This window comes from Passer domesticus, chromosome 3 (genome assembly GCF_036417665.1).
Source record: "Passer domesticus isolate bPasDom1 chromosome 3, bPasDom1.hap1, whole genome shotgun sequence".
In the NCBI taxonomy this organism is placed as follows: Eukaryota; Metazoa; Chordata; class Aves; order Passeriformes; family Passeridae; genus Passer; species Passer domesticus.
Window position 1 is genome coordinate 2,951,489 of NC_087476.1, and position 27,009 is coordinate 2,978,497.

Consider the following 27,009-nt stretch of genomic DNA (forward strand, 5'->3'; position numbering starts at 1 on the left):
TGTGATTGCAAGTGTTGGGCTTAAGTGGTGAAAGCTCAGGCTGGTGCCATCTGTGCTGTGAAGGAACAGAAAACCTCCACATCCTGATTTTTGCTATTAGATCTGCACTGGAATAGTGCACAAACACGACTCTGGTGATAATCCCTGGCATTTGTTGGTGCTGGAATCCCAGTCTGAGGGTTTGGGGTGGGAAAAGGGAGCTGCAGTTAATTTTCCTCCCTCCAACCCATGTGAATGGGAATAAAAGGCCAGCTTGGATGGGGCTTGGAGCAACCTGGAGCAGTGGAAGGTTTCCCTGCCCATGGAACTGGATGAGCTTTAAGGTCTCTTCCAAATGAAACCATTCCAGGATCCTCTGATTCTAAAACGAGGCCTAGAAGAAGAGAATGATCAGTTAGGAATTCCTCTCCTGGGAGTATTACTCATCCTATCCACATGTGATCCTGTTAACAGCAAGTTCTTTGCATTTTGGGACTCTTTAAGTTCAGGAGAGAGCCTGAGCCAGTGGAATTTCTGACTCCACCTCACCAAGAGAGGATTTTCACACCCCTCTTCCAGAAAGATCCTTTAATCCTTGGGATTCACAGGGAAGAGCAGTAGTTGGAAGAGATCCTTCTTCCTGCCTAGAGAGGGTGTGGATTGACCCTCACTGGGGTTACCCCAGTCTCCTTCACAGGGATTATTCCTGTCTTCCTCACTGGGGTTATTCCAGACTCATCTGGACACAATCCTGTGTCCTGTGCTCTGGGATGACCCTGCTGGAGCAGGGAGTTGGACCTGCTGACCCCACTGTGCTCCTTTCCAACCTGACCTGTTCTGTGATTGCTTAAAAAGATCTGTAAAACCCAAAAGTTGGTTGTGTAGAGACAGCCAATTTGCAGTGAATTCTCCCCTGGCTTGGATAGTTTTAGATGCACCAATAAAGCAGCAGAATAAAATATAATGCAGGGTTGTAAACACTGAGCCTTCCACCTGCTGCAAAACGCAGCTGGATTTTATTCCACAGCTCCCTCTCCTGCAAAACATCCTCAAGATGCTCTTCCTAATGGTGCATTATTCATTTGATGGTGTGGCTGCTTGTTTGGATCAAGGGACAGGGTGAATGTACTCAGGGCATTGTTCCTGCAGCTTTCCCATCTATAGCAGAACCTCACGGATTTCAAAAGATTATTTAAATTATCTTGAGACTCTCCTGTTTTCTGTTCAGCATCACCCAGCTGCTGGAGGTGCACCTATTGTTCATTAGGATAAAGAAATGTGTCCTTGTTCCTACAGTGGGGGAAAAAAAGCCACATTTCGAGGGTGAGGGTGATTCTTTAATGGAAATCTTTTAATGTTCCCCATCCTGTGACCTCATAATCCAGCTCCCAGCTAAGATTAAAACACTAAGAGAACACGATGTGCACAGGCACAGCCTGACTGGAGACACTGGAATGCTGTGTCAAAAACTCCCTGGAGCCTATTCCCAAATTCCTTAACTGCTGCCCAGAGAAGTTGTGGACTCCCCACCCCTGGAAGTGTTCAAGACCAGGCTGGATGGGGCTTGGAGCTACATGGGACAGTGGCAGGAGTTGGAACTGGGTGGTCCTCAAGGTCCTTTCCAACCCAAACCATTCTGGGGTTCTGTGTTTCCATGGAACAAGTGAAACTTGATGTTACATGTTTGTGTTGTGAGTGATAAAGTAGAAGCCCTTCAATGAATGCCTGTCCAGAAAGTTTCCTTGGAAGTTTTATGGCCATAGATATATTCAAGTACTTTGTCTTAAGAGACTGATTTTGAGCCCAAACCTAATCAAAACTCAAAATCCAAATATATATATATATAAGGGGGGTGATAATATTTTGAAAATAAGCAGTTTAAGGTCTAAATTCAGCTTATTTATCAGGGATAAAAAACCCCCAAATGCCTAAAAGCTGCAGAACATTAATGACTTAAAGAAATTAGTCTTTTCCTCAGCACCACTGCATATTTTAAACACATTTAAATGCACTTCTGCATTATCATAACATCATGGAATGGTTTGGGCTGGAAGGGACCTTAAAAATCTCATTGCAACCCCCTGCCATGGGCAGGTAAATTATGCTCAAAGATGTTTCTGATCAGGTTTCTGTTGAATTTTAAGCCCTCCTTTTTCTTATCAGCTGCTGCTGCAAGATTCCAGTTTATCCCAGAGCACCTCTGTATTCCCTAAGATTTCTATGTCACCTGATTTCTCCAAGAGGAAGGATTGTGCATGTGGTGTGTGCATAGAAGGGCTCTTATTTACCTCCAGTGAAATCTGGCAATAGATCAGATTTGTGATTACAACACTTTTAAAATGCAGGAGCACATTGAGCTGTATTTGCTTGACATAGACTGGCTCGTAATGGGATAATTGGTTTCGTGATGTAAACAAAGTGCGGGCAGAAATAGGATGTTAAGGAACTGATAAGGTCTAATTATGGATATTTCAGAGCTGGCAGACGGATCCAGGCCTGGTCACCTTCTGCTCTGCACTTATTAGACAGCAGCACATTCCAGCAATTCCATGGAGCTGTGTTGTTGTTGTGTTTTTCACTGAGTTATTGTGTCCTGCCACAACTGCATCCCCACTGCTTCCAAAGGTTATTTAAAAATTCAACCATGGACCACCAGGATTGTCCAGTGGGGTCTCAGCTGTTCCTTGAGGCCCTTGGAAAACTGAGCTCCTCCAACACACCCTGCTCTTGGGGAATTCAACTCCTTCCCATAAAGGTTGGATGGGGCTTGGAGCAAGCTGGGAGAGTGGAATTTATCCCTGCCCACGACAGGGAGTGGAACAGGATGAGCTTTAATGTCCCTCCAACCCAAACCATTCTCTTTCTGTGGATAAAGACCTCATTAGGGCAACTTCTCAACTAAAAGAAAATTATTTCCCTTGAAAGTGGGATGATAGATTCAAGAACAGAAAAATCCATACAGGGTTTCTTTTTGTCCCCCCTGGAACAGCTGCTGGTGGCTGTGTCAGAGGAGGACCAGCCTTTTGGTCCAGCTGAGTTTTCAATGACTATTTTTCACCAGGAAAAGAAAATCACAGGGAACCAAGTTTGGCCCTCAAGAGAAACACCTTTTTTTTTTCTTGTTTCTTTTTTTATTATCTCTTTTTTTTTTTTTTTGACAGTAAAAATAGAACAAGCAATTTTTCTCAAAGAAAAAGAAGAAAACTTAAAACAATGCTACACATCAGAAGATGTTTTATCTCTGTCTGAAGAAAATGTAAGACTTGATGATGTTGAAACAGGCGTGTTTGCTCTGACCCAAATGGAGGAGAAACATCCACAGCAATATCATCACATGGTGCAAGGATCACGTTGTGGAAGAATTGAGAGCCAGAGGGAATGTACTGCAGAAGGAGTTCATGTCCCTCGTGTTAATTCTCTTTCAGCATGTGGAAAAGAGAAGGAAGTGTATTAATTGTCTGGCTTTGTGGAGTTCTGAGGCATTAATGCTGTCCTGTTTTCAGGAATTAATGCTGTCCTGTTTTTTTCCTGTTTTATAGTGATGGGAAAATGGACACAGCATTTCTGCAGCTCTGGAATGAGAGAAAAAGCCTGGGAATTCAGGGCATAACAAAAGGGAATGGCCTAAAGGGAGGCTGCTCTGTCCCTAAACCAAATTGTGGACCCATTCTTACCTTTCCAGTGTGTTTATTAAAGAAATTTACCTGTAGTTCCCATTTTCCATTTTGCCCTCTTCCAGACACTGATTTTGTCTTTTGGTTGCCTCTTTGAGAGGTCTGAAACTCAGCCCAGTTCCCAACCTCTGCTGTGTGCCCCTGGTTCATCATCATTGCAGCCATTGTCTAAACATGGAATGGTTTGGGTGGGAAGGGACATTAAAAATCATCCAGTCCCACCCCCTGCCATGGCCAGGGACAATTTCCACTATCCCAGGTTGCTCCAAGCCCTGCCCAGCCTGGCCTTGGACACTTCCAGGGATACAGGGACAGCCACAGCTTCTAAGGGTCTCCCTACCCTCACAGCCAGGAATTCCTTCCCAATATCCCATCCATCCCTGCCCTCTGGCAGTAGGAAGCCATTCCCTGTGTCCTGTCCCCCCATGCCTTGTCCCCAGTCCCTCTCCAGCTCTTCTGGAGCCCCTTTAGGCTCTGGAAGGGGCTCTGAGCTCTCCCTGGATCCTTCTCTTTTCCAGGTGAACACCCCCAGCTCTGCCAGCCTGGCTCTAGAGCAGAGGGGCTCCAGCCCTTGGAGCATCTCTGTGGATTCCTCTGGACTTGTTCCAGCAGCTCCACATCCTCTTGATGCTGGATTCCAGGGCTGGAGGCAGCTCTGCAGGTGGGGTCTCACCTGAGCAGGGCAGAGGGGCAGAATCCCCCTCCCCTGCTGCCCACTCTGGGGATCAGCCCAGGACATGGGGGGCTCTGGGCTCCACACACTCCTGGCCAGGGTGTGTCCAGCTTTTCCTTCACCACCATCCCCAAATCCTTCTCCTCAGATTATCTTCTTCCTCACAACTTTGCTTGATGTGAGATGCTCTGGATTTCAAACCTCTAAGGTTTTTTTTTAAAGTTACTCCCAGGGAATATTCTCTGTTTAGATTTTAAAGCCTAAGCAGAAAACCCTGAACTGAAAATTTACCCCTAAACCTGTTGTAAAATAACGTGATAAACGCAGAAAAATCATAACTCTGGGACCTTTTGAAATAAAAATCTCAATGCTCAGTTTCTCTTGTCCTGTGGAATATCCATTGTGCTTTAAATGCTGCTGCTCTGATTTGATGGAATTGTGCATCAGCTTTGTGAGAATGTAAATGGGCAAAGCACTGGGCAAGGAGACCCTGATAAAAACAAAATGCTACAGCTCTGCTTAGTCCTCACCAAAGACATTTCCTGACATTTATAAACAGTAATAAGGGACAATAAAATATCCCTAACACAAAGTGAAAGATGTCCTTGATGAACACAACCCTTCAAAACATCCTTTGCTTTCAAAGGAGCCACATCTCTTTTTCCTTCAGAAAACTAAAGTAATGTGGCCTTCAAACACAATCTCTGCGCTCCTCCATCAGGGTTTTTTTATGTTAATTTAGGTTTCTTGAGGTAATGAAGAAATCAGCTTTGTGTGGATTTCTGCTTGGAGTGGCTATTGCACATTAGGGAAGATCTGGGGGTTTTAAAAGTCAGACTGCAGCTTTTTAATCAGCATCATTCACCTTAAAACAACCTTTTAATTACGTTTTGGGGGTATTGCCACAGAAAAGAGTAGAAGAGACACATTTAATTTCCATGACTTCTGGGATAGGGCTCAGTGATCTTCAACAGCAGGAATTGTCTTGATGGAAGGAATTATTTTCTTATTTATCTAAATATTAATTTTAAAATTCAGTAATATTTTATTTATTTAGGGTTTTAATTTTTAAAAAAAATAATTTGTTGTTTTATCTCCCATGCAAAAAAGGCAGCACGAGCACCCTGAGCAATTGCAAAAGCCTTGCAGAGAAGTAATTCCTTGCCTGTGATAAATAGGAGTATATCAATGAGCAGGAGGAACATATGCTTGGCATCATTCTGAGTTGGTTTAAGTTGGAAATAGGAGTAAATTATCCTGTTAATGACTGGAGGCTGCCCTGATCAGATTGATGCTGCTTTGCAGGAGATATATTTGTATGTGTGTTTGTTTATGTGCTGGGATGGGCACATTTACCATGGAATTTGTCCTTGGATTCCTGCTAATAAAGCACAGAGAGTCGTGACATGGAATAAAAAAACCCACGGAGTGCTGATGATTTATTCTGTTCAGCCACGAAAAATATTATATAGGAGGGTTTTTGGAGGGGGAAAATTGTGCTGTTTTGATAATTTTAGATATATTGTGACATTCACAAAGTGTTGTCAGCAGATCCTAATGGATTTATCTTCACAAGGCTGCTGGCACAGCCTGGAAATTTTAGATCTGGGCATGTGAGACTGAGAAAAGAGGGTTCTAAATTAAAAAATATGGATTACTTACTCTGGGGTTATTGAGTTTGGGACAATTTAGAGTGATTTTCCTGATTTTCAGGAGTTTTTCTCATCTGATGAAGTTATTGAAAAAATATATCATTGGATAGATCAAAGATACAAAAACCTTCACCAACTTTTAAAATACCAGCTCAGAAATACTCCTGAAATGTGGAGGGCTCAATTGGAATAGAATTCCAGAATTTCAGAATAGTTTGGGTTGGAATGGACCTTAAAGGTCATCTCATTCCATTGGAACTGGATCTTCAGTGACTGTCATGGGAGCTTGGGCACCTCTTGTCACATGTGAACACAAATAATGGAGATTTAAGTGCAGTTGTTCCAAGTTTGCATCAGGTTGGATGGGAAGAATTTCTCCTAGAATTGCTCAGAGAATCCTTTATGTCCCAGTACATGTTTATGTAACAATATTTATATTAATAAACATTTATATATAACGTGTATTTATGTATTAAATAAACATTATTTATTCTTTTATTTTGGGTTTGCTCATATTAGATTATTTTCAATGGAATTAATGCTGGCTGGTACAGGCTCTGCTTTTCCTGAGTGAGATAAGTCTTTTGGCTTTAGAAAAGAGTAAAAACTCCATCCTTTAAGAGGCTCAAACGGCATCTTATTCCAGATTTTTCTTCTGGAACACCTGACTTTGTTCCCTGTGCAGGACACACTTGGGAAATGAAGGCAAAACCACACTTCAGCCTCTGGAAGAATGAACAAACATGATCAGTTTTTCAAGCAAGATAAGAGCTAACCACAAAAAAAAAAAAAAAAAAAAAAAAGAAAAATCTGATTTAAGTTGAATGTGAGTAATTCTGAGACAGGCGTAGTTATTTGTTTGTGAGCCAGGGAAAACAGCATGAGATATGTCAGGCTTGGAGATAAAATTTATTGGTGTGTCATTGGCTTAAATCCAACATTATGCTCATAAATAATCTAATCCTGGTGTGACATATTCCTGCTTGAACCTTGACTGAAAATTATTGAGAGTCATGTCATGAATTATGCAGAAGCAGACACGTGCTCGAGTCGAGGGGATGGAGCTGGGGTGGAATGCTGGAATGTGTTTGGAATTAAGGATGGAGAGAGGGCAGGGTGTCCTCCTGTTGTCCAGAGGGGTGACGTGGAGCCTCGTTTGGATATTGGTCATCCAGCTTTTTTTGACTTTTCTGGGATGGAAAGTGTGGTCAAGAATGTTGTTGTCACTGTGTCTGTCCCTCATGCACCCTCAGCCTCTGAATTTACACCAGTCAGGACATCCCAAGGCTCCAGACAATCCCTGACTCCAATCTCCAGCTGCACACAGGATGGGATTCACTTGGGTGACTCTGTGGAATTTTCCTGACAAGCCAAGAGAGGACAAGTGCAGGGGTTTAAGTGTTAGAATGGTGGCACTGAGACTCACCCAATGGGATGGGGTTTGTGCCTGGGGTGGATAAAGAGATTTTAATTTGCTTTGCTTTCTGGAGACCAATAAACCCAAGATCATTTTACTGCATTAAAGATCTGGGCATGTTTTTTAGATGTAGAAGGATTTTTGGTCACTCACAAGGTCCCTCTTCACACCACTGTGTAGTTTGCTGGAGACCTCTGTGTGAATCTGGGAGTAATTCATCCTGGGGATCCTGGAAAAAGAAGGCTCCAGGGAGAACTCAGAGCCCCTTCCAGGGCCTAAAGAGGCTCCAGCAGAGCTGGAGAGGGACTTGGGACAAGGGATGGAGGGACAGGACATGGGCCAGTGGCTTCCCACTTCTAGTGGGTAGATTAAGATGGGATATTGGGAAGGAATTCTTGGCTGTGAGGGTGGTGAGGCCCTGGCACAGGGTGCCCAGAGGAGCTGTGGCTGTCCCTGGATCCCTGGAATAGTCCAAGGCCTCTTGGATGGGGCTTGGAGCAGCCTGGGATAGTGGAAGGTGTCCCTGCCCATGGCAAGGGATGGGACTGAATGAGCTTTAAGGTCCCTTCCAACCCAAACCCATCCTTTCATCCTGTGATTAGTCACGGGCAATAATGATATAAAGATATTTGTGAATCTTTTTCCGCTGGACAAATTCTACAAACTTGATAAAACATTCCAATAATCATCCCTGACCTGCCATGTCCATAAAAATCCCCAAAATTCCTCAGGAGATGAAGTGACAGATTGCACAATGATGCTGTAAACGAGACAACAACTCATTGTGGGTGTGTCTGTGGCTTGGCGTGGATTTGGAAGAAGTGCTTGGGCTCAGGTGGGCTGGCAGAGCATGGAATGACCTCTCACTGCTCCCACCCTGGGGCACCACAGCTCTTTCCCCATGACTGTGCATTTATCCAAACACATTCCCACAAGGATCTGTGGCAGAGGCTCCCCAAAATCCAGCTCAGGGTTAGAGGAGCTGTTTATTGCAGCAGGACTGCCACAGCCCTTCAGCTCAGTCTCCTACTGACCACAGGGTGGTTTTTTTGGGATGTCTAAGGGAGCCATGGATCTGGAGAGCTGCAGGTCATGGACTTTGCTGTGAGTGATGGCAATTCCTTTGCCGAGCCATTGGTCCACTCTGCCTCAGAGTTTTTTATAGTTCTTTATTTCCAACGCTGCCAGTCCAGGTTTTCTGGGAATGATTGTGCTGCACGATGGGTAAATGACTAACCACATTAATATTTGGCCTCTGTCTGCCCCTCTGGATATAAATTAGTTCTTCTCTAACAATCTACTCTGGTATTTTCTTGAGTAATTATCTTTTGGGTTTTTGGCTTTTTTTTTTTTTTGAGATGGGTAGGAAGAGTTATTCTCTTTTGCAAGTAAGAACTCACGATCATTGCATTGCCTTGCAACAGATGAGAAAATAACTCTTGGAACTTCCATATTTTCATTAAGGACATCTATGGTTCAAAATAGATCCATTTGAATGATCTAGGTGCTCTTGGAAGGCATTTATTGGCTTGGAAAAGGGTTAAAGGAAAAGGAGGACGAAAGGGCTGCTTGTTGAATTGCTTGTTATATGAATGTAATTATTTTTTTGCTCCTGAGCAATTATAGATTGTAGGTTTAAATAATTGTCAGGGTGCCTACAGCTTTCTGTTGTTGTTTGAAATCTAAGGCTACAAATATAATAAGGAATATGAGATTACTTTTGCTGAACGTGGCTATGGCAGTTCATTTAACTCAGCAATAGTTATCGGAAAAAAAAAAAAAGGAAAGAAAAGTCAATTTTTCTATTCCTTGCAGTAAACAAACCTTGTAAACAAGTTATTATTCTAGGCCCTAGAAGTGATTCCTATTTTGCTGGTAACAAAACGTGGCTCTTTGCTTTTTTAAGAGTAGAATATATTTTGTTTTGCTTCTCTCTATCTCCAGCTCCCCAAGGCGGCTTGGGAGATTAGAGAGATTTTCACAAGACAAGGGTAAGGCTTCGGTGTTATTGCAGAGATGGATTTATATGAAATGGATTACACAGCCCTGATGACATCTCTTATTTTCTGGGTATATCAAGTTCTACTTGAGTAGTGGAGCACTAAAGTGTGGCAAATGACCGGGGATGATCTAAAATGAATCTCTGCCAAGCGCTGGAATGCTCGGAGTGAAGGAAGATCACAAAATGATTTGAAAGCCTCAAATCAATGGCTGAACTAAAGATGTGATGCTTTGCAATGAAGCAAATAATCAGCTTGATGATAGGACCGTGTAGCTCTATCTCAATCTCTTCACCACATTATTGTAGCAGAGGTTCTTTTTATCCCTAACAGACTTTGGAAACATAATATATTAAGAAACTGATCTGTTCTTGAAAGAGCAGAGGGGTTGGCCAGGTTGAGGCATGATTAGTGACTGAATCTGTGGCTTTTTGCTGTGCTCATTCAGATTAAGGTGCTGCACCTGGACTAGGGCAGCCCTTGGGATCAATCCAGGCTGGGGGTGAAGGGATGGAACAGGCCTGGAGAAGGACTTGGGGGACCTGGATGAGATCTGGACATGACCCAGCCCTAAAAACCTCAGTGGGCAGCAGGGGAGGGGGGGATTCTGCCCCTCTGCCCCCCTTGGGTGAGACCCCACCTGCAGAGCTGCCTCCAGCCCTGGGCTCCAACATCAGAGGGATGTGGAGCTGCTGGAGAGAGACACCAGGATGAGCACAGGGATGGAGCAGCTCTGCTGTGAAGGAAGGCTGAGAGGACTGGGACTGTTCAGCCTGGAGAAGAGATGCTTTAGGGTGACCTACTTGCCTCCCAGTACCCAAAGGGAACCTGAAAGAGGGCTGGAGAGGAATAAGTCTGGAATAAGACCTGGAGGGAATGGCTCCAAACTGACAGGGAACAGATTTAAATTGGATATTAGCAAAGAATCCTTCCCTGTGAGGGTGGGGAGGCCCTGGCACAGGGTGCCCAGAGAAGCTGTGGCTGCCCCTGGATCCCTGGAAGTGTCCAAGACCAGGTTGGATGGGGCTTGGATCAGCCTGGGATAGTGGGAGGTGTCCCTGCCCATGGCAGGGGGTGGGACTGGGTGATCTTTAAGGTCCCTTCCAACCCAAACCATTCCATGATAAATTTTGATTCCATTTTTGGACAAATCAGGGCTGTGCTAAGAACTTCTGATGCTTTTATTCATGACATTTTCATTACTCCAACAATTTAGTTGGTAAGAGAAATTAGAAGGAGTAAACAAATAATTCAAGGAATCAGATTTTTGACCATAAACTTTGACATTTTTTCCTGTGTCCTTGGGACACTTCAGGCATCTCATATTGTGGCCAAGGCACCAATCAGGTGTCTACAGGACTCCTCAAGATGACTCTTTAATGGATTAGACATGAAACAGAAGCAATTTCAATCCCAACAGTTTGCACTCAAGGACTGATTGTTCCTGCTTTGTGAATAGCTCTTCTTTCCTGCAGGTCAGATCCATTTGCGGTGCAATATTGCTTTGGATGTCAGTCAGCTGTTCATGGAAAATGTTGTCTGTTGATCCCAGCCACAAACATTCAATCTGCTGCATTCCCAAATCCCCAAACATGAAAGGAAACAGGTGTTTATTGGTTTCCCCTTCCTGAGTTTTACAGTTTGTGACAGTTCTCTTTGATGTTTATGGAATGTAGGAATATGAATGACCCTGTAAATAGAAAAAGTCAGCTTTTGGGGATGTTGCTCTTTTGTTCTGCGTTTGTACCCAGAACCCAGCACAGTGAAATTCAAATCTGTGGCAAAGGCTTTATGTGCTGTGGGTTTGAAAATAGCAACACCACTAATGATGGAAATTTTCACAGAGAAAACCTTTTAGAGTCTGAGTTCAGCCTTGAATTCCCAAAGCCTCCTGCTCTTCTCATTTTTCCCAATGCTCTACCTGTCTAAATATAATTGGATTGATGATTTAAACAAAGCCAAGTAGACAGATTTTAGTTAATTTTCATGAATGAAATTTGATCTAATCTGTGGACTAGACAGGACCTTGACCTGGTCTAGTGGAAGGAGAGTGGAATGAGATCAGCTTTAAGGTCCTTTCCAACCCAAACCATTCTGGGATCTGTGATGTTTCCATAATCAAAGACCAAATAATTTTTTTTTTTTAGGATGGAAACCTTCAGGAGTAAGACATTGAACTGTTTTTTTTGATGAATTCTGTATTTATTGTTAGACATTTCTGATTCCTATTCTCTCACGCTTGGTCTTCAGAGAATCATGAAATATCCTGAGTTGGAAGAGACCCACCAGGATCACTGACTGAACCCATGACCCGGTACAGGACACCCCAACAATCCCACCCTGTGCCTGGGAGCCTTATCCAACCACTCCTGGAGCTCTGGCAACCTTGGGGCCATGACCATTCCCTTGACTTATCCCAAGTTTTCCCGAAGAATACAAACCAAGCAAGATAGGGGAAGGAAAAAGTTTGAAAATACAGAGTTTTATCAAGTGGTGTTTGTCTAAGTCAACAGACACAAAATCAGAGAATTAATAAGATTGGAAAAGACCCCTGAGATCATTGAGTCCAACCCTTGAAAGTCACAGGAAAGTAATGAAAAAGAGATTTTTAACCAAGACCTGTAACTGGGATCCTTTGGTATTTTTCCAAAAAGGTTTTTTTGTTTTGCTTTGGTACCACTCATACCTCAGTTGTGGAGTATTTAAATAATATTTAATATATTATATGAGGCTTGATTATTTGCAGTGGCTAGACACAAAGTGTGTATCACAAGATTAAGGAAAAAGAGAGGGAAGAACTGACAAGGCTCTTGGCTGTCTTCACTCTCACAAGTTCTCCTTGTGTTCCTGAAAAGTGGATTATTGAGATTCTGATTATTCAGATCCACAGTGAACTTCTGGAGGGTCCAGGTGCTGCTCATGGGTGGAAGTTGAGGTGCACCATTGTTCTCCTGGCTCTGCCAGGTTTGGGGAAGTGTCACAGGCACAGGGACATTCTGGGCCAGCTCTCAAAGGCCACAAAGTTTGGCCTCTGCTGCTTTTCCATATTCTCCTTCCAGTGTGTGATGAGAACCTTTCAGGTCACCAGAAATTATTTTTTGGCTGGGCTATATCTTCCAGTTTCTGGGAATTAGAGGTAAGTTTTCCAACAGCGAATTTTGATGGTGGAATTTTATTGTGTGGAGTCACCAGAAAGCAGCTCTCTGGATTTTCAGGACAAAAATGGTTTAAATATTCCTGCTTTTTTGGGTGGTAAAGGATATGGCCACCCTGGGAAGTGCTGGGATTCATTGACTTGAGTCTGTCCCTGCTCTCTGCTGGTTAAGTTCAAAATTGCATTGAAATAGGAATATATGAAACCTCTTGTGTTCTGCCTGGGAAGTTCAGAGCAACTGTGCTTTGTGTCTTATTAACATTCTGGATATTGGCTTCAGCTTTGTTTGAATGCTGTTGAGTTTGTATTATTTATAACTTGTAACATGCTTTAGGATGGGTTTGATAAACACATTTTGAAGTAGTTTTCTCTATCTCCCCATTGCTTTTCCCAGTTTGAGTGCTGTTGTCTTCAAGGGTTTTTTTCCAAAGTCGTCCTTCTGACACATTTCACATGCTGAAAACATGGCAGTTTTTCTCTTGACAGTAAAATATTCCTTCCCTCTGATGATAATCTGCTTTTCCTTTTGCAATAATCTGTTGTGCAGCTTTTATCCAAACATCCATCCGTACACAAACACGTGCCCACGCCCGCGTCCAACGTCAGCAGCCACAGGCAGGAACCAATTTCCTGGGCATTTGTTAATTTGAATGAACATGAGGCTTCTGCTTCTCCTATGGAAAAAAAAAAAGAAGCAAACCCAACAGTTTCCTTGGGAATTCATGCAGTGTGAACAGAACAGATCTTGGCAAAACGGTGAGCCAAGAAATTCCTCTTTAGTTGCTCTGTTAGGCAAACTGCATTTTAAATTTCTTGCCCAGGGCTTTGTTTGACTTGCCCCAGGCAAGCTGTTCAACATATTTATCAACCCTGTTGGAGCATTAGAGCCAACGCTCATCGAGGAAGATCATCCTCTTAATGCCATCTGTCATCAGCAGTTTTATTTCTTTCAGCTCAACTTGTTCTCTTTCACCGTTTTTTCCCCCTTATTCCTCCCAACCATTTCTTAGCTGATTGTTTCCCAGTGATCTCAAATATTCTGTGATTGCTCAGATATTCAGGGGCTGTTGGATGTTAAACCCCTGAGGGTATCAGTGGTACAATTTTGTTTTAAATCCTGATTGATAACATTAATCCTATATGGATCCAGATGGCTTCCAAAGCACCCTACGTATCTCAGTGCTGTGCAAAAGATGAGAGTGCTTTTCAATCTGACTCTGGAATTCTTTCCAGATCCTCGACAAGACCTTAAAAAAAATTCAGAACAAAGACTCTGGGGTAGTTTCATGCTGTATTTTTATCTTGAGGACATGGCTTTGATAATTTTAGATTTTCAAGGCCTTAATAAGAGTTGTGTAAGTGCACAGACAGTATCAAAGTGTTCAACAAAGCTGTATCCTCTCACTTCCCAAGGGATTTGAGATCCAATTTGCTCTTGGGTTTGTGTCCACAATCAGAGTGGAGCCAAAGGGACTGACAGGAGTATTTCCTTCTAGAGAAGAAAAATGAATCTTTTGGGAACCTGGTGCTATGGCGTTATTGGTGCTATGGAGTTACATAAAGTCAAGAAAAATTATCGTAGCCAGATGAACATCCACTGTGTGTCAGCTGGGTATGCTGGATGTTCTCCTGGGTTCTCCTCGGTTTCAGGACATTTTTATCTGATTATCCAAACTGGGAGATTATGGGCTCACAGAATGGTTTGGATGGGAAGGGACCTTAGAGCTCATCCAGTTCCACCCCTGCCATGGGCAGGGACACCTTCTACTGTCCAGGGTGCTCCAAGCTCTGTCCAGCCTTGGACACTTCCAGGGATCCAGGGGCAGCCACAGCTGCTCTGGGAAATCTCTGCCTGTGCCAAGAATTCCTTTCCAATATCCCATCCATCCCTGCCCTCTGGCAGTGGGAAACCATTCCCTGTGTCCTGTCCCTCCATCCCTTGTCCCCAGTCCCTCTCCAGCTCTCCTGGAGCCCCTTTAGGCCCTGGAAGGGGCTCTGAGCTCTCCCTGGATCCTTCTCTTCTCCAGGTGAACCCCGCTAGCTCTCCCAGCCTGGCTCCAGGGCAGAGGGGCTCCAGCCCTTGGAGCAGCTCTGTGGATTCCTCTGGAATCTCTCCAACAGATCCTCCCGAGATCTGCAGGTTCTCATCCCAGCTTTCTTGCCACCTACTTGCCCATGTTTTTTGGGGAGGGAACACCATGGTGCTCACCAAGGTCTCATCCTGACCTTCCTCAGTGAAGCCAAGGTCCCCTCTTCAGCCTGAGGAGTTCTAAGAATTAATGGTTGCCACAATTTCAGAGCACAGAGCATCAATATCCCTTTGGCTCCCTGCTCAGAAGTATCAGTACTTGGACTGTCTTCAATCAGTCAGCTGTACCAACTGCTCTCCACAGTGTTTTAAGGAGGAAAATGCCAATCACACTTGGCATTTGGCTGAAATGTATGGAATGAGCATTATTCTATAGGGATGGAACTTACCGAGGCTCAATTTATTCCTTCCAGCTGGGGAGGGACGGGGAGAGGGGAAACAGAAAAAAAAAAATAAATCATTTCAGGTCGAAGCAGCTGAGCATTTCCTTCTCCAGATTTTATAGAGGGAACAAAATCAATCGTATTCAAAACCTGGGCCAAGTGCTGTGCTGGCCAAAGGAAGCAGGATCCTGGCAGCTGTGCCTCCAGCTCCCGGAGATGCTGGCTCGGGCAGGAAGCTCCGAGGTAGCCAGTGGGATGTGCTCTTGGCTGTCCTTTGCTGCCTCAATGTATGGGAGCAGCCTGTGGCTGGATCCTGTGGCAATGGAGCAGCTGGCACAGCCACTGCTCCCAGGGACCCCGAGCAGAGCCTGGCACAAGAGGCTCCTCTGTCTGGAAAGATCCTGTCCCGCTCCTTCCTCTCCTCTGGGCACTGGGGAGAGGTTTCCAGGACTCTGCTCTTTGTTCTCCCGGCACGTTTTATTATATTTAAAGCTGACATTTCCCCACCACCCCACCCCACACGCCCCTCCCAGCTGGTGGAATATATCCCGAAATCCTGCTAACAGAAGGAGGAGCAGGATCCGTGTCCTTTGCAGTTCATCTTCCTCAGAGAAGCATTGCTGGCATGGGAACAGCTCCTTAATCTGCTGCATGGAAAAGTGCCTTGGAGTGTGGGTGTAGGGATGGCAGGCGGCGGGCCAGGAGAGGCTTGGCATGCCAAGGAAATAATGCATTCATTCTTCAAAATATGACAAAAAAAAAAAAAAAAGGAGTCTTCTGGATGTCCTGTTGGACTGCTGGGAAGGCAGGGAGAGGGAAGGCTTGGAAATAAAGCTGGCAGGAGGGAAAGGTCAGTGGAGAGTCAGGTGTGTCTGCACCTGATGCCATCAGAGAAGGATATTCCACAAAGATAAAGGGACAAAAGGCATTAAAAAATATGACACAAATGAAAACATTGTATATGTGTACATGATAAGAAATGAAAATTGGCCAGTATAGAAGACAATGCAACTACTGTGACTTCAAATAAATGGAATAAATGGGAGGCTGAGAATCCTCGAAGAGTTAATGGGTGTTAATTAGCACAGAATGGGTGCAGCTTGTGAGGCTGGAGTTTGGATCAGGAGCACCCTTCTGATGCAAATTTGCTGCCTGTGCTGATTTGCATAATGGAACCATAAATAGGAATTTACATCAGGGAATCTTCATGGAGACCAAGGATCGTTCAGATATGATAGGAACAGGCATTGGAGAAGAGATCAGAGCAAAGGTGAGGAAAGGTTTCCTTTGGAGATCATGGAGTTCCTTGTGGGATTGGGGAAAAATGTCTGGAATGTTGAATAATTTTCAAATGAGTTTTCCAGTCAGTTTTTTGGTGCTCTTTGATGGCTTCTGTACACAGAAAGGAATTAACAATACTGCAAGCTGTGAACATTATTATGAGGATAGATAACTTTGGAATTAGCAATTTTGCCTGGGATTCATCTCTGCAGCACAGAGTCCTACTGAGCTTGTTGGGCTGGTCATTTTTTATGGATGTGGAAGAGAAATAGGCAACTCTGTGACACTAATCACTGTATTTTGGGAGATTTGATTCAACTTCAGATTGAGAGACTCTCAGGGTTTTGTAATGTCTGTGTCTGGAGTAGGGACTGGTTTCTCCTGCCTTAAAATATGCAAATGGAATACTTTGGTGTGACACACCTGGAGCTATGGGATCCACAGTGTCAGGAGGATGTGGAGCTACTGGAGGGAGTCCAGAGGAATCCACAGGGATGCTCCAAGGGCTGGAGCCCCTCTGGAGCCAGTCTGGGAGAGCTGGGGGGCCTCACCTGGAAAAGAGAAGGATCCAGGGAGAGCTCAGAGCCCCTTCCAGAGCCTAAAGGGGCTCCAGGAGAGCTGGAGAGGGACTTGGGACAAGGGATGGAGGGACAGGACACAGGGAATGGCTTCCCACTGCCAGAGGGCAGGGATGGATGGGATATTGGGAAGGAATTCTTGGCACAGGCAGAGGTTTCCCAGAGCAGCTGTGGCTGCCCCTGGATCCCTGGAAGTGTCCAAGGCCAGGCTGGGCAGGGCTTGGATCAACCTGGGATGGTGGAAGATGTTCCTGCCCATAGCAAGGGGTGGGACTGGATGATCTTTAATGTCCCTTTCCACCCAAACTATTCTGTGATTCCATGAGTTCCATCTGCCATGTCCAGGAGTGTTTTCCCTGCCTTTTCATGTGCCTCTTCTAAATTTTATGTCATTTATGTCAGCCTCATGCACACAGATGTCCTGGATATCCTCAGGCATCTCACATGATCCCAAATGTTTCCATTTAGGGAAATAAATGAATCCCTGGATGTTGAAGCTCCTGTGCAGCCAATGGAGACCTGGTCAATGTGGTGAATCCATAAAGCTGTTCATCCCTCCTAACACCTAATGTTCCATTCTGCTCTGTTTGTCATGGAATATTTAAATTTTTTTTTATCTCAAAGTATGGGGTGCTTATCTCTCTTATCAGAGTAGCACTTTGCTTTCATTATTTTAGAAGAATATTTCAGCTAATGCTAACTATTTATTAGGAATATGCAAATTACAGGGTTGCCTATGGAAACACAGGGTCCTTAGTGACAAAAAACCTTGTTCAGAGGATCTATAGGAGTATGGATCCATAAAGAGAATAGCTGGAAAAAATGGATGTGGATGCTGGAAAGGAATGTAGATTCTATAATTTAATCTCCAATTGTTTGATTAATATTTTTTCATAGGGATGCTTGAACATTTAAAGATTCCTGTCTGATCTGTTTGGTTTTGAAGTTCAAAACCAGAAAAAAAAAATTAAAACACCTTTTTGAAATTTCAATTAAGAGTCAGTCAAAACCCATCACTATTCTTGTTTTTGTTTTGCAAATCAGCAATTAAAAAGTGACAAATGTCTTCAGTACTTAAACACTCCTCTGCAATACCCATTATGTTCAAATAAGACTTTTTTTTTTTTTTTTCTAGGAGCATGAGTGTTTCCCTGTATTTCCTTTTTTTCTTCCTCTTAGGAATGCCTCTGGAAGCTCCCTCTGTAACTGCAAAGCTGCACTCACTTCCCCAGTACTGGGGATTATGCAAATCACTTCATGAATAGTTTAAAATAATATTCATGTTTTCGAGTTTTAAATTATAATACGGGTGGCTTATTTTGCTTTTATGGCTCTTTACCTCCTTTTTTTTTTAAACTTATTTATTTCCCTGTCTGAGTTTTTATTTAATAATTTAAATTTATTATTTAAATTATTTATTTCTTCAGTTTCCTTACTAAAGTAGTAATAATTAAGGGAAGTAAACTTTTTTTTTGTACTGCAAGACCATGTGAAATCTTGAACTCAAATTATTTCCCTGTTTTGGTAATAATTGTCCACATCAACCATGGCTAGAGGCAGCCAATGCTCTGGAAAACAGGCACTCCATGGGCTCACGTGTCTAATTCCAGAATATTATGTGGGATTTTATTGTTAATATTTCTCTCCTTATGACAATTTCTCTGTCGAACGTGGCACCACTTTAGCAGAATAACAAACATCAGCTGAATGGATTAATGCTGGGGAAAGCAATTTAGTGCTGGATTGTTGTAAATGATGTCTCTTTACCAGCAGGTTGTTTTATTATGACAAAGATTTCAATTTTATCTGTTCTCGGGGATGGGAGGATTTATTGTTTGTGTGAGGTGGCAGCACACTTGAGAAAATGATGAGAGCAGTTCTTCAGGAGAATAAAATCCCTCTCTCTCTGGGAAAGGGTGGCACAATGAACTCAGGGATCAGCTGGAGGAGGGGAAAATGGAGGAGTCCTTGATGGGGACAAAGGTCACTGGTGAAATCCACAAAACAGTTCAGGTTGGAAAAGCCCTCCAAAATCAAGTCCAGCCATGCCCCAGCACTGCCAAGGCCACCACTGAGCCATGTCCCCAAGTGCCACCTCCACAGGGCCTTTAAATCCCACCAGGGATGAGGACTCACCACTGCCCTGGAAAGAGGGGTCAGAGGTGATTATCAGTGAGAGAATCCCAAATAATAGTTATTGATCGGGTCATTGGCCACAGCCCTGATGATCAGGGATTTCAACAGCAACCTTAGGGACTTACTGAGCATTAAAACTCGCTGAAATAAAACACTAAGAATGAGCATCTCTGCTTTGTATTTCAAGCTGGGACTGTGTCTGAGCTCCAACCTGAGTTTGGATTGTCTTCTATTCATCATTAAAATCCCTGAAATAAAACACTAAGAATGAGCGTTTCTGCTTTGTATTTCAAATTAGGCCTGTGTCTGAGCTCAGACCTGAGTTTGGATTGTTTTCTATTCATCATTAAAATCCCTGAAATAAAACACTAAGAATGAGCGTTTCTGCTTTGTATTTCAAACTAGGCCTGTGTCTGAGCTCACACCTGAGTTTGGGTTGTCTTCTACTGAGTGTTAAAATCTCTGAAATAAAACACTAAGAATTAGCATTGCTGCTTTCTGTTTCAGTCTGGGCCTGTGTCTGAGCTCAAACCTGAGTTTGGATTGTCTTCTATTCGTCACTAAAATCCCTGAAATTAAACACTAAGAATGATCATCTCTGCTTTGTATTTCAAGCTGGGCCTGTGTCTGAGCTCAAATCTGAGTTTGGGTTGTCTTCTTAATCTTGGGTTTCTCATTCACACTCAGGTGCTGGCCTAGGAACAGGATGTGGAAGAAAATGTGGTTCTGTCCCATTCCTTGGCATGGATGAGGTTGTTCCTTGGCCTCCCCTCAGCATGTTTGCCCAGACAGTGGTAGTTTGATAAATTGCCTCCTGTGAGAGTCTCAGCCTCACCTGCTGTGGGCACAGCTGGGATTTTAGGCAGCTGGAGCTCAAACTTCCCTTGGAATATTAAGCATGCAAAGCACTGAAGTATTAGAGTTGGGCAGAAGTTTAGTTTGCATGTGTCTCATGCAGATCCAGACTTGGGATCTAAGGAACAACCCCCAAAAGAAGTTAATCACTCTTGGAAGCAGTTTCCTACAGCCTTGGTGTGCCCAATTCCATGGGAGCTCCAATGGGCCCTCTGCTCTGGAGCCAGGCTGGGAGAGCTGGGGGTGCTCATGTGGAGATGGGAAGGATTCAGGGAGAGCTCAGAGCCCCTTCCAGAGCCTAAAGGGGCTCCAGGAGAGCTGGAGAGGGACTGGGGACAAGGGATGGAGGGACACGACACAGGGAATGGCTTCCCACTGCCAGAGGGCAGGGATAGATGGGATAATGGGAAGGAATTCTTGGCTGTGAGGGTGGTGAGGCCCTGGAATGGAATTCCCAGAGCATCTGAGGTTGCCCCTGTATCCCTGGAAGTGTCCAAGGCCAGGCTGGATGAGGCATGGAGCCACCAGCCTGGTTAAGGTGAGGAACTCAAGGTGAGCTCTGGTTATCTCTGTAATCAAGGGACAACAGCGGCAATTTCATCATCAATTTATGTCTTCTGCAGGAATTGCCCTCTGGAGGTTCCTGCCTTTTCCCAGGGTCTCCAGGAGAGCCTTGGCTCTTAATTCCTGCAGCTTGCTTAAGCACCTGAATTAGAAGTAGAAATCCCAGTTCTGTACTTTTTGGTGCATTAAAACTTAAATTTGAAGGTAATCTCTGAAGGTTCAAAGAAAGAACATTGTGAGCCATCAGTGTTGGAGAAGGGGCTGCTCTGCTCTTCTAGTTGTGCTTTGAAAGATAATTTCTGTGACTTTTTACCCTGTCATATCTGCAGAGTTACCTGGTGAAAACTCTCATGGATCACTGATTTCTGTGGATATAGAAACAGTGTATTTAATGTTTATTTTTACAGCCTTTATTTCAACTCTTTTAGAAAGGGAATAATAACAGGATGTTACCATTGAAAAGGAAAAGACATTGCTCCAGCTTGACAATACTGGAATATCCATGACACTCTAAATAAATAATTTTATAAATTTATTTAACTAAGCCATCAGACAATTGTCAGTGTTGGTGGTGCTTGTTCCTTAATTCCTTTAACTTTAAATTAAGAGATTTTGATTTACACCCTTAAACAGTCTGATGTCCTTTGATAATTGGCCATGGGGGCGAATGACTACAAAAATCTTGTCTGAACATCAAATATCTCTGTGCATAAATTGCTAAGCTGAAGCATTTTTCCCTTTTTATAACATATAATATAATACAATCCATTATTGCTTCCACCTCTGCCTGAAAGCAGAAAATTAAATAACTGTTTGCCATTAATACAAATTATTGTGTTTTGACAGCTTCCTAATAATTTCAGGTAAAAATGGTGCTGCACAAACAGCACAATTGCCTTATAAGAAACTATTTTTTGGTGTGTGCATGAGATTTCTCCTTGTTTGGGCCTTCAAACCCTTTCAAGGTTTGCCCTCTGTGATAAATTGATATTCAGAAGCATAAATCAAGCTGTGTTTGAGTCGTGCTCTGATGCAGAATGGATTTCTCTTTATAGTTACCCTATAAATAAACTTGGACAGCACTTGACCAGCAGGTGCTGCCTATAGATGACGCCCTGTATCAATTAATATGCAAATGAGTGATTGAGTATTGGCAGATTTTGACCTCTCAATATGTATTTTGTGCCCTCTTCAGGTATGGGATGTTTCTGGGGAGCCGAGAGGAAGTTCTGGAGGCAGAAAGGAGTCTATTCCACTCAAGTGGGTTATGCAGGAGGACATACCCCAAACCCTACCTACAAGGAGGTGTGCTCAGGTGAGTCTTTCCTCTTTGATTTTTAAGGATCAGGAGTTTCAGGACTCCTGAATTATGAATGACAAAAAAGAGTGAAATGAGTGACTGCAGTGGCTAAGGAGATTTGGGCTTGGCTTGACATCCTAAACTGTACTGAAATCTCTGGATGTCCATCACATTGCTGTCTCCTAATAATTAATTAGTCAGTATATGAACAAATATTCTGTTCTGATTAATAATCTGTTAATTCTTCACACAGTTCAGTGTGCAGCATCCTGTCGTTTCCAGGCCAACCCCTTGCATTTATCTTTCACTCTACACTACAAAACTCCAATGCAGTTTCTTTCTGACATCTGAACCACAGAACCCCTGGCAACCAACTAATGCTCCTGGTGGCTTTTCTGGACACCCTTGAAAGTTTTCCTTTGGTTTATTTTCTTGTTAACATTTTTATACCAAATGCTGACACTGGGGCTTGTTCTTAGTGGCAAACTCTCACACGGGCTTCATGGAAAGGGTGTGAAAAGTGACATGAACAAATAATGGGCACTTGAAGCCCTGTGCAGAGGTGCTGCAAGGCAGCCAAAATGGCAGAAACTTGCTGGAAATTGTGAAAAGTGGGAAAAGGGATGATTTAAAGTGGAATGGAATGGAATGGAATGGAATGGAATGGAATGGAATGGAAAGGAAAGGAAATAGAAATAAAAATGGAAGAGGGAAAGGAAAGGAAAGGAAAGGAAAGGAAAGGAAAGGAAAGGAAAGGAAAGGAAAGGAAAGGAAAGGAAAGGAAAGGAAAGGAAAGGAAAGGAAAGGAAAGGAAAGGAAAGGAAAGGAAAGGAAAGGAAAGGAAAGGAAAGGAAAGGAAAGGAAAGGAAAGGAAAGGAAAGGAAAGGGGAAAAGGAAAAGAAAAAAGGAAAGGAAATGAAAAGGGGAAAAGGAAAATAAAAAAGAAAAGGAAAGGGGAAATGAAAGGAAAGGGAAAGGGAATTAAATTGGAATGGAATGGAAAATTATTTTCCTGTTTTATGGGAGAAGGGAAGGGAAATTAAATTTGATTAGAATGGAATGGAAAATTCTTTTTCCATTTTCTGGTGACAGCCATACAGAGGACAATCTGAAAAAGCCTTCTGGAGGGTGTGCAGGATTTGAAGCTATTTTCAGTGCGTTCTCCTAATACATAAATACACCATTTTTGGCCAGCATTAGACAACCCAGGATGTTCATTCAGCACCAAACATCTTTTCATATTTTGCTTACAGATGTTCAGAACAATTCTGTTTCTCTGTATATTCATAAGCTTTTAGAAATCTGCATAGCTCAAGTGGCACTGAAATCAGAAGGGAAGAACTCTGCTGTTGTTATTCATAAACTGGGGATGTACAATTACCATATAAAATACGCAGCTAACGATGATTTCCTTAAAAACAGGGTCGTTTATAGGCTTGTGGTTCAGGCTGTTCACATGTGAGCAGGTCATTTGGGTTTGCTTTCAGTTGTTTTCTTTGTTTATCTTCAGTGACTGGAATGTAAAGAAAAATAAAACATGTCTGGTTATTATATGATATTAGTTAGAAGGCTGAGATTCAGTGAATTAAAGCAATTTATAATCTTGTCAATTCTCATCTTTCTGAGGCATTTTCTCTCATGCGCAAATCACCATTTCTAATAGTTAACAATTCAATATAAAAATGTGCCACACAGACTTTGTTTCTGCTCTGAATTATGTAAAATATTTGGCTGTGAAGTTGTTTCACATCTCCTAAGCAGAAAATCCATGTTTTTCTGAGGAATACTAGTGCCTCTTGCATAAGAATTACTCTTTTAACTGATTCTTCCATATTGGATTTCCAGTTCTCCTTAAAATATCTTGGCTTCCAAAGGTCACCTGGAAGGCTTCTAAATAGCTGATGGAAGAGAATGGAGAAAGAGAAAATTAATTTCTTGCTCTGTTACCTCCTGTTCCTGTGGTCAGCTGGTGATTTCCCAAGTTAATTCCATAAGCCCAGAGCGGGGTGGTGGGTGGGATGTTGTTATTTAAGAAAGGTGTGGGGAGGGTTTGGTTGGGTAATGTGGGGTTAATTTTGCATATTTGTGCATAAACTGTTGATATTAAAGGCAACAGTGGGAAATCTGATGGGAATTTTTCAAGAGTTGTTGATGGCAATAGAGAAAAAAAATGTAATATAGGAAAATTCTTGGATTCTTGGATTTGCCCTTCCCTAAAAATACAGAAGAAAGTCCTGTGGCAAACTATCAACTATGTTCATGGAATCCTGGAATTTTGGAATGATTTTGGGTGGGAAGGGACCTTAAAGCTCATCCATTTCCACCACCTGCCATGGGCAGGGACACCTTCCACTATCCCAGGTTGCTCCAAGCCCTGTCCAGCCTGGCCTTGGACACTTCCAGGGATCCAGGGGCAGCCAGAACTTCTCTGGGCACCCTGTGCCAGGGCCTCCCCACCCTCCCAGGGAACAATTCCTTCCCAATATCCCATCCATCCCTGCCCTCTTGTTGAAACCTAGAACACCCCTTTGGGTGCCCTGGGTGACACGTGCCCCTGGCAGGGGGCTGGGGAGTCCTGGCAGGAAGCCAAAGACACTTGGAATTTCAATCTTAACCCATGGAGCAAATTACCAACCTTTTATGAAGAATCACAACTCACAAAAATTTAAGTAGAGTGATAATGAATTAATCACAGGGTGAAAAATGGAATTTTGGGGATTTTACTATGGGGGGTCTAGGAGGCAAGATGGAGGGATCTGAGTGTTGTCCTGTTCTTCTTCCTTCTTCTTCCTAGCCTCCATCTTCTTGGTGAAGGTGGCACATTTGGATTGGTTTAGAATAGAAGTAGACAGTCTAACATAGGCGATAGGCATTGGAAAATTATGATAAATAAAGTACAGGTAATTCATAGTATAAAATGTAGACACGAGCCCAAGGGCGGGCAGTGTGTGCCCTTGACAGACCTGCAAAGCAGACATCTGTGAGTCTGAGAAAAAAATATTTTAGATAATAGACAATAAACAACCTTGTGAACCAGAGCAAAATAATTCCCACTCTTTCTTTGACCATCAGGCTGGGAGAAAGAGACTCTCAGGTCATCCCGACAGCAAGAAATCCAAGATCCTCTGTCAGTGAGAAGCCATTCCCTGTGTCCTGTCCCTTCATCCCTTGTTCCAAGTCCCTCTCCAGCTCTCCTGGAGCCCCTTTAGGCTCTGGAAGGGGCTCTGAGCTTTCTCTGGATCCTTCTCTTCCTTAGATGAACACCCCCAGCTCTCCCAGCCTGGCTCCAGAGCAGAGCAGGGCTTTGATGAATTTGTGACTCTCCTAATGTTCAGGTATGACCTTGTGTTCCTTGGAGAATCCTTCAGCTGGACACTACGGCACCCTTCCAAAGTGGCTCTGGTTCTCCAAAGTGTTTAAATGTATAATTAAACTACAAATATTCCCTTCCCTTTCTGCAGCTTGCAGAAGGGATCTGAAGGTTTCCATGGACAGGAACTAAGTCCTCAAGATTAAAGTTTCCAAGCAGTAATGAGAGTGGCTCAGAACATTTTCTTTTGTTATTAAATTGCTGTCAAGAGAATAGATTCCTGTTGTGCCTTTGTCTGGTCTTTTTTAAAAAATCCTTATAAGAACAGGATATAGGAATTTTAATGACTGTGAAGAATCTCAGTGTTCACCATGCCCTTGATCTGTGTCTTGATAGGACTGGCCAATTGCTCCACCTCTCCCCTTTTTTTCCCTCCCCAGTTCACCTGTGAGAAAGGAAGGAAAGGTCAGCCAAAGTACAAAATACTGCATCAATCAAAGTTAATGTCATGAACTGCGGGAATTACTGTTTTGTGTATTTTTTGTAGCAATTGAAGAACAGGATTTTGTAGAAAATCTGTAATTTTTGTTAACTAGAACAGTTGGAACAAGTTGTGTCTCTGCAATCATGAGATTATCGTCCTAGGATCCTCCTGGATGTGCATCTAAACCTTGATATGACCCTAGAAACTATAATTTGTCCTCCATTGAATTGCTAAGTCATGAAATAAAATGAACGTAGCAATTTCACTTCAAAAATAATTTGGAAAGGTGATGGCAGATGCTGCTGTAACGATGAAACCTTGGCAACAAGAACCCAACAGATGCACAGAATTTCACTTACCTGCTTCTCTGCAGCTCTACCTCCAAATTTTCAAAGCTGACACTACTGACATGTTTTTTTTCAGCAGAGAAGTTAACCAAGAAAACTTTACTACACCTTAAAATCCAAGATACAGGAATGGAGTCTGTAGATTTGTCATTTAAAAATGAAAGGCAGAATAAATATATATTTTTTATGGTAAAGAAATGGTAAATAAATTTGCTATTGCCTGAAAAACAGAAAGCTCCTTGTCCACAAGGGATGGCAGCAGCTCTGCTGAGGGAGCTCTGCTCCATCTGTAATCAAGGCTGAGTTCACTTTTCCATCTCAGAATTTGACTTCTCAGGGTTAATGTCTTGTCTGGTTCAGGCTTGAAGAAACCTAAGTGATATTTATTATTTAGATACCTGATTGTGCCTCGTAGCAAATTTAAAATCCTAATAGCCTCACTGCTGTCCTCTGCTCCTTTCATCTATTTATCCCAGCATTGCCCACAATCACAGGCCTGGGTTGTAGCAGCAATATAAATACCAAATATATTATTTATTATTAACAACTTTATTTGAATTGTATTCCACTGAGATGTGTTGTTTCCATCTTTCCCGTCTCCTGCTTTATTAAAGATATATATAAGATGAAAATGTGGGAGCCCCAGAGGTTGAAAGAGCCATTACAGAGCAAGTCAAAGACAAAACCATCTGACCTGGAGCCTACAGGAAGCTCCCAAAGGAGCTTCATTTTCACAGGAGACTCCATGCAGGACTGGGCTGAGATGTTCCCCGTGTCACAGGGCCTGAAAACAGAAGATGCAGCACAGAGCTGCTTCTTTTTAAGTATCAGAACACGTTGTGTTTGTGAAAATGGTGTTATCAAAAAGCTCAGTGCTTTGTTGTTGTGGCCGATGGGAGGTTTCCTACTTTTTGTTCTTTTTGGGTTTTTGCTGCTGTGGAGACCTTGTAAAGAAAAAATAAGATACAAACCAGTTAGTCTGTGCTCAAACTGTGCTCCCAGAATTGGTGGTTACTACAGGTGGTAGATATTGGGAATAAATCCTTCCCTGTGAGGGTGGGGAGGCCCTGGCACAGGGTGCTCAGAGAAGCTGTGGCTGCCCCTGGATCCCTGGATGTGTCCAAGGCCAGGCT

At 43.1% G+C, this 27,009-nt stretch overlaps 1 protein-coding gene across 1 annotated transcript in view; it reads left to right on the forward strand.

Annotated features, from left to right (window-relative positions):
- The window catches only part of MSRA (methionine sulfoxide reductase A), a 231,499-nt gene that overhangs the window by 85,398 nt on the left and 119,092 nt on the right, over positions 1 to 27,009 (forward strand). The window contains exon 3 of the mRNA XM_064411568.1: positions 21,631 to 21,750. Coding sequence (XP_064267638.1) covers positions 21,631 to 21,750 — 120 coding nt within the window. The remainder of the gene's footprint in view (positions 1 to 21,630; positions 21,751 to 27,009) is intronic.